Here is a 15525-nt window from a genome sequence, read left to right on the forward strand (position 1 = left end):
TTGATTATGCTAATTTATGCAAAAAAAATTGCCTATAAATAAAAAAAAATAAAGCTCCAAGACTTCTAATTTTTGGTGAACGTATTCTTTTCAATATCCTCAACAATAATATTGAAGCAAAAATTCGGCTTCATAATTATTCATGTATTTTATTGTTTATTGAATTTCTTATATATTTCTTTGTTTTTACATTTTGTTTTTGTTGTGTTTTTTCCGTCAAAATTTGACGCAGAAAGTTTTTTAAGCATAGTCAGGCTAAAATAAATCATTATCAGCCGTTGAAAGTAAAAATATTTATTTTCATATGATGATTGCAAAAACACAATTTACATTTGTAAACAAAATCATGTTTTAGAGCAATTTTTGGGTCGACGAATTTTTTCAAAGGGGCGTGGCTTTAAAACGGTATACCCGGGAGTGACAAATTTGGTCTCAAAAGTTGCGCGATACTTGGAAAAAAAAAATCATAAAATGTTGCGACGAGAGCATCACGCGTTGCAGAATAATCACGCCAAACGTCGAGGGGGCCAAAATGCCCCCCCCCCCCCCCCGGTGGAAATAGGGTTAAAGCAACTTTCAAGCGTGATTCTAGTACTGATCGGTATCATGTTATGAGTACATCAATCGTCTGTCTCACAGAAAGTCGCCATCACGTCTTCACAGCTTGGCGGTGTCCTGTGGATTCACCTCAACTACAATCTTACCTTCACTCTTCTTTGAATACAGATACTGGAAATGTTGGAGAGAAAAATAGTACCATATCAGTTTTATATAATAAGCGTATAATTAAGAGCATACTCATACTCTCAATAATCCAATTCTGTAGTTCCTCAAAGGGTAACAGCATGTACATTGCGTTTCCGTTATTAACAAGAAGGTTATAAAGGAACTCTCTTATGTTAATTGTTTGGCTATAATATAATTTCAGTACAGTGAAAGAAAATTATCAGCCCCCAAGATTTTGTTATAACATGAGTCATCTGAACAGAGATGTGAATGATTATTTCAAATTCATGGTTCAAGAAAGCAAATGGGTTTATCAACCAAGGTTATGAGGTTGAATCAACAACCCACCTTAAAACAATGAAAAGACTTTTAAAAAAGAGGGGAGAGGAGCAAAGTCTGTCCTTTATCACATTTACTGGCAAATGATGTAATAGGCAATGCAATATATCTTTACGTTTCTTCTATTGGTAGCACCACATTGCTCTTAAAACTCAGTGGTTTACACCAGCGTGCACGAAATAGATCCTTTAAAGGAGGCTAATTTACTTACATCCACAGCATCATAAATGCCTTCCAAGCCCTTAAAGGGTCCCTTGTCGTCATGCTTGCCAAGATCGTAGCCCACCTTGAGGTCCCCGCTCATCATGAGCTTGGAAAGTTTGGTCAGCGACCTTGAGAACAGGTTGACATAATCGAAGATGAGAAAGCCGCGTATGGAGGCAGACTTTGAGAGAAGCTGTCGGGCAGAAAAAGCAAATTCCAAGCAAACTAAATAATCAGGATATAACATTAGATGGAGTAGGCCTTTGTATTACACCATCAAATTTCCTGCAAGGGTGTGCATGTCCCACCGTGACGACTGGTTCCTAATGATCTGAGCTCTGTCATGACATTTGTCTAGAATCTTTTTGTAACCTGCAAGATTGCAGACACACTTTGCTCATTTTTTTTCTCTCTCATTCTCTTCACTTGTAATCAAGCTGACACTGTCGATTCCCTTTGTACATTTTTTCCAAATTGCTGCAAAATTCTAGCAAAATACCAATTATTTTATTACAGCAATTCAAAAGTGATCTTACAGCAGATGCACAAAACAGTCTCCTTCAAGCAAATCGCAAACACAGTGGCAAAAAAAAAAAAAAAACTTCAGCTGAAGTTTTCATTTCTGTATCATTCTAACAATCACATAAAAAGTGGACTTCCATACACATTTATGTCTCTTTTCAAACACCTGCCAAAACGATGGCAACACTTCATCAACTTATAAATCTCTGCTATATTCGGACGAGCAAGTGGGCTTACTGTCGCTGCCCAGGAAGCTTCGTTCTTGGGAGCCAAAGGGCCATCTTGCTGATAGCTTGTGATGAAGCCAATGACAATCAACCTTCCCTTGGTGTTTAAACTGCACAGACACAAGACACAACAGAAACGAGAACCTTGATAATAACTAGAATAAAATGATAGTAATGATCATGAATTTTTTTTTTTTTAATCTGAAATGAAACTGACGTAGGGCTGTCAACATTCACACAAAGAATTCAGGGAGATTCCACAGGGCAGTCTTAGAGGTGCTTTAGTGTTAAACTCCATCCCAACTGTCACAAACAACTATATTCCTAGATCAGAGGTAGATTATAATGTTTTCTCAAAGGAGATCTCCAGATGATTTCAGATTTTCACATGTGAACAACAATAAATTGGTTATACTAAGAACAAAATCTTAGAATCAAATTGCAATGAAGAAGGATGATGACATGCAGCCTCACCGTATATACAAATAATGCGTGAGTTGGAGTTCAGGGAAACAGAATAAAAGAAGGAATGCATACATTCTAAACAGGTGACTTTGTCACTCAAGCGGTATTGTAATGCAATTACACTGCTAAATTTCAGAAATTATGTAATACATGAGGCCCCTTTGTCATCATGACTGTTAAGTGTAATTTCGTTTAAGATTTTTCAGAGTATTAGTTTCTCTGCTCAGAGACCACGATAAATTCCACAAATCTATACATGGAGCTGTCAATTTGTGTACTACCCCCAGTCTTTTTTCCCAACTGAAAAATATATATATATTTTTTTACATATACCTCGGACATATTTCGAGTATTTTCTTTTAAACTGCATATTTTTGTGATATCTTTTGGAAAAAATACTCTAAAAATAGCATATTTTATTCATAGTTATTAAAAAACACTCTGAAAAATTTGGGGGTATTTTTTTCGAGTCTTTAATTGGATGAGACGAATATTTTTTCTATATTTTTTCATCTTCCCTGTAAACGTTCTTGTCAGTTTGTAAAATTACTCTAAAAATAGGATATTTTGGGGTATCTTTTTTCAAATTTGAAATACTATTCATATTTTTCCGTATTTTCTCAGCTTAATTATTGAAACACAAATTAATACTTAAGATATTAAAATATGCTTTAACATTAAAAATGAGGTGAAACTGTGGTAAAAGTGAAGTCAGTGGTACAAATTGAAGTCAGTTGACATTTCAACTAGCAAACTATTATGTAGACCAGATATGTATAATGCTCTTGTGTGTGTTTGTGTGTGTGTGTGTGTGTGCGTTAACTTGTGTGTAAACAATTTGTTGACACTTGAAAGCTATGTACCTGACTGGGCTTGCTTACCAGTTCATACCAGATTAAAACCCATTAACCATAATACCTGTTGGTTTTCACTGATTTCTACTAATAATGCATATTTATGAGCTATTCAAATTCTCTTGGAATGGAAAAAGAAAAAATATTGTTCTAATTGTTTTTATGATTACAATAAGGTTTGAACTGTGTTTAAAAGTTTACTCAATATTATTGTTGTGTTATTCATAATTTCAACTTGTGTTATGAGGAGGCATTTTCATTTTTCAATATCAAAAGTGTAATTTACTTGGTAACCACGCCTTAAAATAATACTAAATGGCGATATATAAGTGAGTGTGATGTGCCAGGTACTAACTAGGTATAGGGTGTAAATACATAGGTGTACATAGGCCTAGGCTCTAAGACTAGCTGTAGGGTTATGAATGTGAAAAGTTAATTTGGATACTGATAATGTCTTCACATCTAAAGAACGTACCTACATTCTATATGTCTTCTGGGACACGCCCAAACATCAACATAACTCAAGAAAATAATATCTGTTTTGTCCAAACTCGAGCATGTAAAACAAAAATGTATGAAAAATATATTTTTGCAGTATTTCTGTAGCCCCAAATCATGAAGACATTAAAAATAGCTAGAAAACATTTTTTAACAGTATTTTTGTGCTGTAGCAGCACGACGTGTAAAAACAAATATTCAAAAATTTTAATTTTAACATACAGTATTCGATCGGTGTTCCAAAACTGTATGAAAAAAATATATATATTTTCAAAAATTAATATTTAGGTATTTTTCTTATATTTTCAGTATACATTTTCTTTAAAAATAGCATAAGAATGTATTTTTGGGTGATATTTGAAATATTTCTATAATATTTTTGATATATCTTACTTCGAGCAGGGACATGATGTGAAATTATGAAAATCGTCTGGAATGATCCTTTAACATGGGGACACATATAAAAAATGTTGAGGAAACCTCGTGTAGAATCAAGAAGACTTGGCAACTCTGCTCTGGCGTCAAAGGAATGTAAAGATTTAGAATTTTATTTACCAGTATCTCTGTCCAGCCATAGACAAACAAGGCAAGGTAGCGGTCACAAAATGTGGTCAACGGTGACAAGCACCAAACATAGCTGAATTTGGAAGTGTGCTTAGATGGCTATAATAGACCTAGGTTGCTTACTTTCTCCGATCTACAGGGGAGATCTCTCTTGTGATAGAATTCCCCCCTCCTCCCCCCCCCAAAAAAAAAAAAAAAAAAATAGATAAATAAAAATAAAAAATAAAAAATAAAATAAAATAAAATAAGTAAATAAATAAAATTCAAAAAAAAAATCATCTTTGACAGTTTTTAGTGATTCACCCCTCAATCTTTTAAAGGGTGCGCCTACATGTGAAGCTCACAACGTAATGTACACCATCTCCACACTGTAGAAGCAATACCTTATCAGTGCAATTACCTTGTCTCTGTAGGAAGTGGCATTGCTTCCATGCAGTCAAATAAAATTACAGTAAACCTCTCTCTCTATTCGACAAAATTTCTCTAGTCCCATATACATCAACTTGGGCAAAGCATACCGCACATTTACTATTTCAATATTTGAATCATAATATCCCGCTTCAGAAAGCCTATATTTTGATAAAGCCACGTTGTAAATGTAGTATTGTGCTGGATTTCCGAGTGCATAAATGTTGGTTACAACATCTTCAGACATCTGGACTTTTGAGCAAGTTCTGAATATGTATCTGACTGGTATTGACCCATAAAGTTACATGAAAAATGCAGTTAGTTTTCAACGCATTCTATAAATCAAATAATGCACAGGTTTGGAAGTTTGTGACGTTAGTGGAGATGCAGCTGACTCTCACTTCTCGGGTATTTACAATGTAGTGGATGTTTCACAATATTGTAAATACCCTCTAGTGCGCTGCATCTCCACTAATGCATTCTCACCTGTGTTTTATTTGTATGATAATAATATGCATGGCCCGTGTACGCTGTGGAACAAACTAATATCAGAGCATATTGATAAAGGTAAAGGAACTGACCAAGAAAACTCACGATTTCAGACAGGTGTCAAACATTTCTCCCCCGATGGTCTCATACACTACATCAATGCCTCCCTGTGAAGAAAGGGGCACAGTCTTGTGTTAATTTAAAGACAAGCAATGCAGGCACCTGACCACGACACACATACTTCTCCGGACGGTACCAAAGAACACTTTGTGGTGCACCTGGCCACAATAAACATAGTTCTCTGGCACCAAATGATATTTTGTGGTGCAGAGTTAAATCAAGCTTTATTTTCCTCCCCATCAAGCGGTACAAAATTTCATATATGCCTTGAAGTGGCAATCACGTTATGACTAATCCAACCCGTCAACACTTATATAAAAGTGATGGTTTCATGGGCACAACTTGACTAATTCTAAAATCTATTGGGCAGGTTGTCTGGTAGCATTTTTAATGCTATACTGTGGAGTTCATCATTATTGATTGATTTTTCAGTAATTTATTTCAATGAAAGCCAACACATGTATGAGGTTCAACCATAATAGTTTGTATAAATACAACCAGCAATTTCTCATATTGGCATTTTCCTGGTTTCAACTTAATTTCAAAAGAATTATCAACTATCTGTCCTCGAAAATGATTCTGTGGTTGCAGGTCTGATTTCATTGACCAGGATTTTCATACTTGGGAAGATTCTATGATCAACAAAACCTATAGCAGGAAGGCCCTAAAATTGGAATTTATATTATGACTTATTTCATTAACATTACCAACATGATTACTGCTATATCATCCCCACATAATCATAAATTGAAAGCTTAAAGAAACTAGGAAATGTCGCTATGGCGATTGATGCCTCCGCCATAATGCACGATTCTCCCAATAGGTGTATAGTACAATGTCTTCACAATGTGTGATCCATGACAGTTTCACATAACTGGCAAGATATTGAAATGACAGGTTTGTCAGAAATGTCTTGAATGTTCACTTTCCTTGAACTGGGTTTACTATGATTGTCTAAGAGTGCAGGTACACATATTTGGGGAATTGAGAAATTTTACTTGAATTCTGACGGACCCTTTTATAAGTTTATGCATTGAGTAATTTCCAAGGTATGAAGAAAAGGTGTTATTACAGTACAAAATAGATTTTTTTTTTTGGGGGGGGGGGGGCATGGAAATCTGGCCTTTGACCCTTAAACTTTGACCTTTGAACTTCTGGCTGGAAATTTCCCGGAGAATCTCCATTAGTTAATGCATGTAGTTTTAAAACTAATAATGCAAACATTGCATATACTAGTATAATGAGTGAAATAGTACAATTTTGAGGAGTTGACTCCTGACTATTGACCCATGACCCCTAAATTCCCTAGATAATCCCTGGCAGTCAATTCATGCGTATGTACCAAGTTCCATGAAGCTACATTGAACCATTTGCGAGAAAAGTGATATTGCAACATTTTCACCTAACCTTTGACCTTTTGACCTTTGACCTAATGACATGAAACTCTCTCTGGAGAATTTTTACGCAGTAGTACATGTCTACATACCAAGTTTCAAGAAAATACCTCTGGGCATTGCATAAATATGGGGGAAATAGCAACATTTTTAGCATTTGACCTTGACCTTTCGACCTTTGACCTCTTGTCAATGTCACTAGAATCTACTCAACTAATTGTCCCATCATACATCATCCTTGGACCAAGTTTGATGAAAGCTGCTTCCAGTTTTGAGTTATCACGTAAACCGATAAATTGTAGGATTTGACCTTGATCTTTGACCTTTGACCTCTGTCCGATTTCACTGAAAAACTATTCAAGTAATTGTCTTATCATACATCATCCTCAGACAAAGTTTGGTGAAATTTGCTTGATCCAGTCTTGAGTTATCGCGTAAACGGATACAATTTCATGATTTGACCTTGACCTTTGACCTTTAGCCGATTTCACCCAAAATCTTATCAAATAATTGCCCCATCATATTCTATACTTGGACCAAGTTTGGTAAAATTCCAGTCGATATTTAATACTCAAGTTATCGCGTAAACGAAAGCGGACGGACGTACGGACGTACAATGTACGTACGGACGGACGGACAAACCGAAAACATAATGCCTCCGGCACCACTTCGTGGCGGAGGCATAAAAAGAAATCTATAGCTGTTTGGGGTAACAATAGATCTCACCGGAAACTCGGAGCCAAGAACTTCCTTGAGGTTTTCCTTCCTGTAGTTGATTGGACGGTCACATCCAATGCTCTGACCAATGGACAACATGTCAGGAAATGGAGAGAAAGGAGAGTTATTCAAATTCACAAAATTCTTCCGTCGAGATGTTTTCATTGCAACTGATTGACAAATTGCCCTACATCGACATAATGTTGCTCACACTTCAGACTCTATGATGGATGAATATGACTTTATTTTCATCATCATTCATTTTGTGAATAAACTAAACACAATGAAACTAGTGTGACATGCAATGACTTGATGAGTAAATCTCCTTTGCAACTAATTGACGAATTGCCCTACATCGACCTAAGCACTGAATTGATCAGTGTTTTTGTAGTAGCCATGCTAAAAAAATCATGGGCGCACATACTCGAACAAGATTCGAACCTACGATCTCCTGATCTCCGGACAGGTGTCATCTCCACTAGACCACCGAGCTTCCGCCGGACAGCAAGTGTCGGTTCTAACCCTTATGGCATGCAGTTGGTACGTACTACGTAATCGTTCAAATTCATGAAATTCTTCCATCAAGATATTTTCATTGCAACTGATTGACAAATTGCCTTATACATCGATTTAGGGCAATTAGTCAGTCAGTTGCAATGTCCATTGTAACATAAGATTATTGATAAATGCAAACAAAGGCAAATTAACCAGAAACGTATTCATAAATGAAAAATTGAGCACAGAAAGTGAGATTCGATCAGAATTAAAACTTGAGACCACCAGATTGCCAAATCGGTGCTCTACCAAACTGATCTTTAGAAAACGCTATTAGTACACTGTACAGTGCTAAGTCCAGAAATGCTTAATTCTCAATGCTCTTTTGGTCAGAAGCTATTGTAGAGCAACGGTCCAGTAATCTGAACGTCACAGGTTCAAAGACTTGGAATTCCATTTTCTTTGTTCAGTATTTATTTCATAAAAGTATACAATGTTGCAATTTATTTTGTGTGTGCGTGCGAGCATCTAAAAAAAAAATCGCTTTCAAGAACTTTACTACAAGAAGATGAAATGGGGGGAAAATTATTATAACAAAGATAGCTTCACAATCATGATACAATACTTCACCATCAAAACTTGATCCTAACCTTGAGAAAGTCCACCTTGGAGTTTGTGTGTATATTCCCCCCCCCCCCCCCCAAAAAAAAAAAAATAATAATGATAATAATAAAATAATGATAATAATAATAAATAAATAAATAAATAAATAAATGAATAACTCCAAGAATTTTGCTAAAAGAAGATGTAAAGGGGGAAATTACAAGCTTTTTGTTTTTAGAGGGGGATTGTACTGACGAGACATAATCTAAGAATGTCTTTACAGTGATGGAGTTAGCCCGATTCTGGCATATAACCCTAGAGATTAAGATACAATGGAAAAATGTTGTATTATAGCATGTCATTGCAGAATGGATCGCGTTTTACCGATACGATGTTCTAATTCCCTATGGGTTGATTTCTTTGCTAAAGGAAGATGTAAAGGGGGAAATTACAAGATAATGATAACAAAGATAGCCTCACAATCATGGTGCAATACTTCACCATCAAAACTTGATCCTAACCTTGAGAAAGTCCACCTTGGAGTCTGTAGAGCATGTCCCGATCACGTGGCAGCCAGCAAGCTTGGCAAGCTGCACCTGAAATGAGAGTTCGGCATTGTAAAGGTCGTGATATGGAATATTCTTTAAAGCATACACGTGTACATACTGCACGCAGCTCAACTTCAACCTATCTAAACACTATAAATCACTTAAAAGAGCTGAAAATTAGGCAATATAACAATAATTACAAAGCCAAGGTGTAACTATAATATTAGAAACATTACTACTGATTGGCTATTAGAGGGAGTTTATACAGTAATTGTCTTTGATGCATAGAGCTTTTAAATGTCAAATGTGCAGAAAATGCAGCATAGGCACAGTTGTATACAAATGCCTTTCCACAATTCACAAACTGTTGTAGTGTCCACATCTTCTAAATCTTAACAAGATGACATATAAAAGAGTCACATAACAAAATATTAGTACTGGTATGATTAACTGTATGTAGCACATACAGTGGTGTAACAATGCTTGTTTGGTGTTTGCTCCTGTTTTTGTAGTTGTAGCAGTGGTTTGGTTTGGTTTGGTTTGGTTTGGTTATTTTTCTTTCTTCTTTTTTTTTTTTTGGGGGGGGGGAGTGGTGGGGGTAGAGGGGGAACTGACCAGAAATGTATGTAATTCAGAAATGTTTTGATTGTTTGTTTGTTTTTGTTTTTATTTTTGTTTTTGTTTTGTTTGTGTGTGTGTGTGTGTTTGTTTGTTTTTTGGGTTTTTTTTGTTTTTTGTTTTTTGTTTCTTTTTGTTTTTTTTTTGTTTTGTTTTGTTTGTTTTTGTTTTTTTTTTTGGGGGGGGGGGTATTGGGTTTCCATGCTTTACAGAGTGTGGCAAGTACTTACTGCAAACTGTCCAGTACCACCAGCAGCAGCTATCAAAAGCCAAGGAGCAAACAGGAGAATTTTGACAGAGAAATTGAGAATATTGACAAAATATGTTTAGCTATATAATATAATAACACAGCACAGCATATACATGTTGACTTATTATATTCTTACTGGCAGCAAGATATTAATAGGGGGATTCAAACGTACACAAATTAATCGGTTACAAAAACTTCAGGTTTGTAACCTGCTAGCTAGCACACAACTGTTTTGCACGAGTGGACACACACACACACACACAAAAACCTCCAGAAAATTAGGGATATAGTAACACAGGATTCCATGGTTACCAGGGCAACAACCTCCAGTGCATCTTCTCAACATAAATCTGTGCCACGCTTCTCCCTTCCACAAATAAAGCTAAATGTAACAGACAAGAAAAGAGAGAAAAATACTGATTTAGTGGATGACATGAAATTGGCAAGTTTTTAACATTTACATGCACAACTATCATTATGCTTAAGATTCTCTAATTAAAGAAAAAAAAAAACAAGGAAAACTATCATAATGTGGTGCCATTGCCATACAGAAACTCTCATTTTAAACTAACACAACACAAACCTGTTATCAGCACAGTCTCGCCTGATTTTAGGTCACCAACCTAACGAATAGAAACAGATCAAAACACTGCAAATCAAGTGTAATCACAGACAGAGCAAAATATCGAGCAAGATGTAGACGAATGAAATGACACACAAAGACTAATGGCCAAAATGCAGATACATATAGGTAAGCACATTTCATACATAATACCTCATGAGGTCGATGAAATGCAGAGCAGTCACTAGTTGGCTTCTATAAAGACAGATGGCTAAGCCAATGTGTACTACTTACTGTATGCGCCCAATATTTCGCGGAGTTTCTATTTTTCGCGATGCCATTCGCGAAATTTAAGACACACGAAAATAATTACTCTGATCCCAATGCGAATGTGACACACACGTATGTATTTCTCTGTACAGTATTGTTCTCCAGGATAGCGAATTAAACTACTCGCGAATCGTCAGGAAGTCCCTATTCACGAAAAGTTTAGACTCACTAAATATATGGCGTATACAGGGTATCTGTCATTCTGAATAATTTGTCTAAAATGCAAAAGAATGCAACTGAAAGCACACTGACCTCCGACAGGCTGAGGTCAGCGGTCATCCCACTGACCATGAGTGTGATGAACTCCGGCTTGGCCGCTGGGATTGGAATGGCATCGCTCTCTGGCAGCACCTGGACAAACAGCAAGATTAGCTTATTAAAGACAAATAAACAACAAAACAACAGACTACCAGGTATATAATGATTTTGTTTGTTTGTTTGTTTGTTTTGCTGTTGTTTTTGTTTGTTTCATTTCCATCAAGTACAAATGTATATGGCTGGATAGCCCTATTTCAGCTGCAATAATTATGGGGTCCAGTGGGATGTTATAGGCGAACCATTTCAAACACCCTGCTCTTTGCGATGAATGAAGCAGTATCTTTAATGTGCATGAGTTATGACTCTCTCACATATTGGACCTCAAATTTATATCCAATCCGAGGGACAGAGTGCAAAGTTTTTAATAGCTTAGGAATTTCAGCTTAAGCTCTTGGGTGTTTATGTGGGTGCATTGTGTAAAATGTGTATGCTTTTAGATCTCAAAAGTGCTTACCGTATACTCGGAAAAGGCACCAAACTGCATGGCAGCAATGGACTGACCAACTTTAAACTTCTCCACGTCACTGCCGACTTTCACGATTTCACCGACGGTCTGCAAAGTATAGTCAGGTCAATAAGGGGTCCATGATAAGATCAATGCACAGAACATTCGGTATAACCCTAATCAGGCCAGGCTCCGCCCCTCCCCCCCCCCCCCCCCCCAGATCTCGGCCATCAGCGGTGCGATCGCGACGAAATTTGGCATGCGTGACATCCACGTCATAATCTACAAGATTGTGTCATAAGATTTTTTGAAACAATCAACTTTTAATTTTATCAATTAATTATGCAAACTAAGCTGAAGATCATATTTTAGCTTAATTAAAAGCATCGAGAGTCTACTTTTTGGTCTGTAAATCTGTTCTGGCATATTCAACAATTTTACATCACAAAAAAAAAAAACTTCCAAAAGTCATTTCAATTCTATATGTATTTCATTGTTTTCAGAATTTCGTGTGTATTTCTTTCTTTTTCAACTTTTGTTTTTTCTTTGTTTTTTATTGGAAATTGTCACTGACCACTTTTCTACCATAATTAGCATAAAATTAATCAATGAAAGTGATTAATTGTAACAAATAATTAGGTTTTTATGACTTTCATGACACTCAGCACTGTTTTCCATAGGCAATGCACACAAAATCACAAAATTGTGCCCGTTTTGGGGCGACATGCCGTTACAAAAAATGGGTGTGGCTTTGAAAAAGTATGTGCGGACGTTGCAAATTTGGTCTTAAAAGTTGCATGAGAATCGAACAAAGAAAGTCAAGAAGCCTCGCGGCGAGGCCTTCTCGCGTTACAGAATTATAGCGCGAAACGTCGAGGGGGGTGGGCGGATTCTGAGTCAAGACAAGTAAGTGTGTGATTTTGGGATACAGCATTTCTAATTGGGTGAATTATTTCAACATCAGCTGCATGGCTAACATGGGAAACAACTTATGCTACAGAGTGTATCTATAAGTGACCAAAAAACCTGGTCACTTTTACGCGCCAACAATATTCTTTTAACCCGAGCCCTTCCTTTTTTTTTCTGATGCCTATAAAAGAACGTGAACTTTGTAGAACTGTATGTACCTCCCATTGCATGACTACTTTATTCCACCCACGACTATGTCATTGCTTGAATTCTAACTTACACTATCATCTTTTAAAGAGATAACCTTCAAATTGCTATAAAATTCATGTTTGCGCCATGGTATACAGTACTTATAGGTTCAAGGAGATATCAGATAAAAAAGCATATCAATTGTTATAAAAGCCAGTTTAACCCCTTAGATTTTCTCTGTTGTTACTCCTTGAGAATTGATTCCCATCAAACATTTTGCCTTTTGGAATATAAGGGTCAAACTACTGTATACGCTGTTATTTTCGCGTACAGATATTTTCGCGAATGACGAGGTCATAGACATTTTCGCGAGGTGTTGTTTTCGCGAATTGACGCCGACGCTTACGTTAATGCTCTATCGACAAAGCGCATGGAGACAATTTCGCGTGTTGTTAAATTCGCGATCCAAATACAAGGGTTCAATGTCACTGTAAGAAATATCCTCAACAAAGTTCACAGAACGAAAATTTGGTGATGGACCATTATCTTACCTCCATCCCAGCACCAAATGGAGGCTTTCCTGCTGCTTCATATCTGCCGGCAGTCCAGTTGATTTCCGATGCATTGATTCCTACAAATCTGGACAGTCAAAGAATAATAATAGGGGAAACATCGAGACAGGTGAAAAGGTGGAAAAAAGAGCTCTCAGAGGGTTTCTAGACAGAGAGAGGGAGATGGAAAGGGAGAGAAGGAAGAAGGGGAAGAAAAAAGGAGAAAAAGAGACAAGGATAGATAGGACCAGTGAGAGAGAGGGAGGAAAGAGCAGAATAAAACCTTGGAAAGAAAGCAGAAAAAAGAAGAGAGATTGAAAATAACTAATTTGTTCATGAAAAAAGCAGCTCAGTAATGAACAGCCATATCTTTCAACTAAATCATTTTGACTCAAACTTTAAAAACAAATAAGAATTAAAACAATGAACATCACACAAGCTACTTAGACTGCACATTCTAAATCTTTCAGAATTGCAATAACCTTGCAATTGTTATTGCACTGAAGACCGCGAAATCAAGTCATTTTCTCACATACTCTTACGAAAAACAATGGTACATTTTAACGACTTGCATAAGATAAATTCAATTCACTTCAATTCAATAGTGTATTTATTTCCATCATCAAAAAGAAAAGAAAATGTTGACATAATCCAAAGTGATACAATTTTTCATTTTTCTTACACTCGTCTGGAAAAGGATTTTTTTTTTCAAATTACAATATAAAGTATATGCACGAATGATGTCATAAAAAAGAAACAATGGACTTTGCCATGGCAACAAAAATAAAGCACTGACAAAAACAAAACAAAAACAATCTGAAGCAGTTCTATTGGCAGATTGATAGGTTGATTCCTCTACAAACAAAATCACTGAAAGATACTGTGATCTTATCTGTATTTTTCTTTAGCAACGGACAGTCAAGGAGGTCAATGCAAAAAAAAAAAAAAAATGTTCGTATAGTAAAGCGGAAGATATGAGCTACTGTAAGCAAACATCTACACCCTATATACTTGCTTTCACAGGGTAACATATTCTTCGTTCCAACTTGGCTTTTGCCATGAAAATAGTCTGCATTTTCCATGGTTTTCCTCAAATTGAATATTTTTCACTAAAGTAAATTCTTGTGAAAGAACGATAGCCAGCTTGGCTTGAAGGTATCTTGTTTTTAATAGTAGTTTACTAAATATCACTGGAAAAACAACTTAAACTATGGAAGTCAGATGATTACCTTTTCCTTATCACACACTGACACACTTTTAACACACACACACACCAAAACAAAAAATCTAACAGAAACATGATTAATTTAGTATTAAACAATGAGAATAAGGATGCATATTGTTATAAACTCTAAGAATGGATAACTACATAGCTCCTACATTGTAATGAGAATAGGAAACAAAAAGCAATAGTATCTAACACTATCAAAAGACCAATGTAGGGATATTTGAGGCAGAAGTGGTAGAAAAATATTGTCAAGTACAAAAAGTATACCTCGTTTTCATCAGAACTTCTGACGGTCCTGGGTCCACCATAGGAGCCGAGACAATATTCACCGCTTCGCGGAACTTTGTCGTGAGCCGGTTCACGACCATCTTTCGGAAAGTATTTGGCAGTGCCATAGTCACTTCCAAAATTAGACACTTGACTCAAAACTATGCTGCATTCAGAGGGAGAAAAGCAAACTGTTACCGTCCATGACATTACAACCAAACTAAACATTTAAAATTATTACCACGATGTCCAATACTTTCCTTTCTCGGAGACTAAAGTGGTCTCGAAAATCTGAAAGCCCTTCAAAAAACAAAGACAATGATGCTGACGTATTGCAGAACAAGTTCAGTGAGTTACACTCTAAAAAAAAACAACAACAGAAAGTTCCACCTTTACCTATGATATCTCTCATGATACTCAGTAATCTGTGCTTCATACTAAATATAACAAGTGGTCCTATCCATAGTGACAAATTCTATATCATTAAAAAAAAATCGTCTTTTAACCTGCCAAGGTCAAATCCTGAGTATATTCCAAGTATGTAAACTCGGGCAGGTGTCTATAAACAAAATCAGCCCATCCCGATGGATGAAACTCTGATCTTGACCTCTAACTAAGCTTTTTTTTTTTCATAATTCACAATTACAGAATCGCACACACAATCATGTTCAAGATAAGTGTTGTG

The 15525-nt window shown here is 36.2% G+C and overlaps 1 protein-coding gene across 1 annotated transcript; it reads right to left on the reverse strand.

The window, feature by feature from the left end:
- Positions 1-657: 657 nt before the first annotated feature.
- LOC140236192 (prostaglandin reductase-3-like) lies at positions 658-14968 on the reverse strand. The gene is made up of 12 exons (XM_072316159.1): positions 14841-14968; positions 13346-13433; positions 11706-11804; positions 11186-11284; positions 10625-10664; positions 10022-10050; positions 9147-9221; positions 7537-7608; positions 5402-5463; positions 2029-2128; positions 1277-1462; positions 658-729 (listed from the first exon to the last, which is right to left on the reverse strand). Exons 1-12 carry the CDS (start codon positions 14966-14968, stop codon positions 658-660), a joined length of 1050 nt encoding a protein of 349 aa, XP_072172260.1.
- Between the last annotated feature and the right edge of the window lie 557 nt (positions 14969-15525).

The sequence above is a fragment of the Diadema setosum genome, chromosome 12 (genome assembly GCF_964275005.1).
Source record: "Diadema setosum chromosome 12, eeDiaSeto1, whole genome shotgun sequence".
Classification (NCBI taxonomy): domain Eukaryota; kingdom Metazoa; phylum Echinodermata; class Echinoidea; order Diadematoida; family Diadematidae; genus Diadema; species Diadema setosum.

Excerpts from the sequence above, each read along its gene's own strand:
- LOC140236192 (XM_072316159.1), bottom strand. The coding sequence starts at position 14,968 with ATGGCACTGCCAAATACTTTCCGAAAGATGGTCGTGAACCGGCTCACG. Across the intron at positions 10,051-10,624 it reads CGAGACTGTGCTGATAACAG|CTGCTGCTGGTGGTACTGGA; the intron begins GTTTGTGTTGTG and ends GGCTTTTGATAG. Across the intron at positions 1,463-2,028 it reads AAGCTTCCTGGGCAGCGACA|CTTCTCTCAAAGTCTGCCTC; the intron begins GTAAGCCCACTT and ends TCTGCCCGACAG.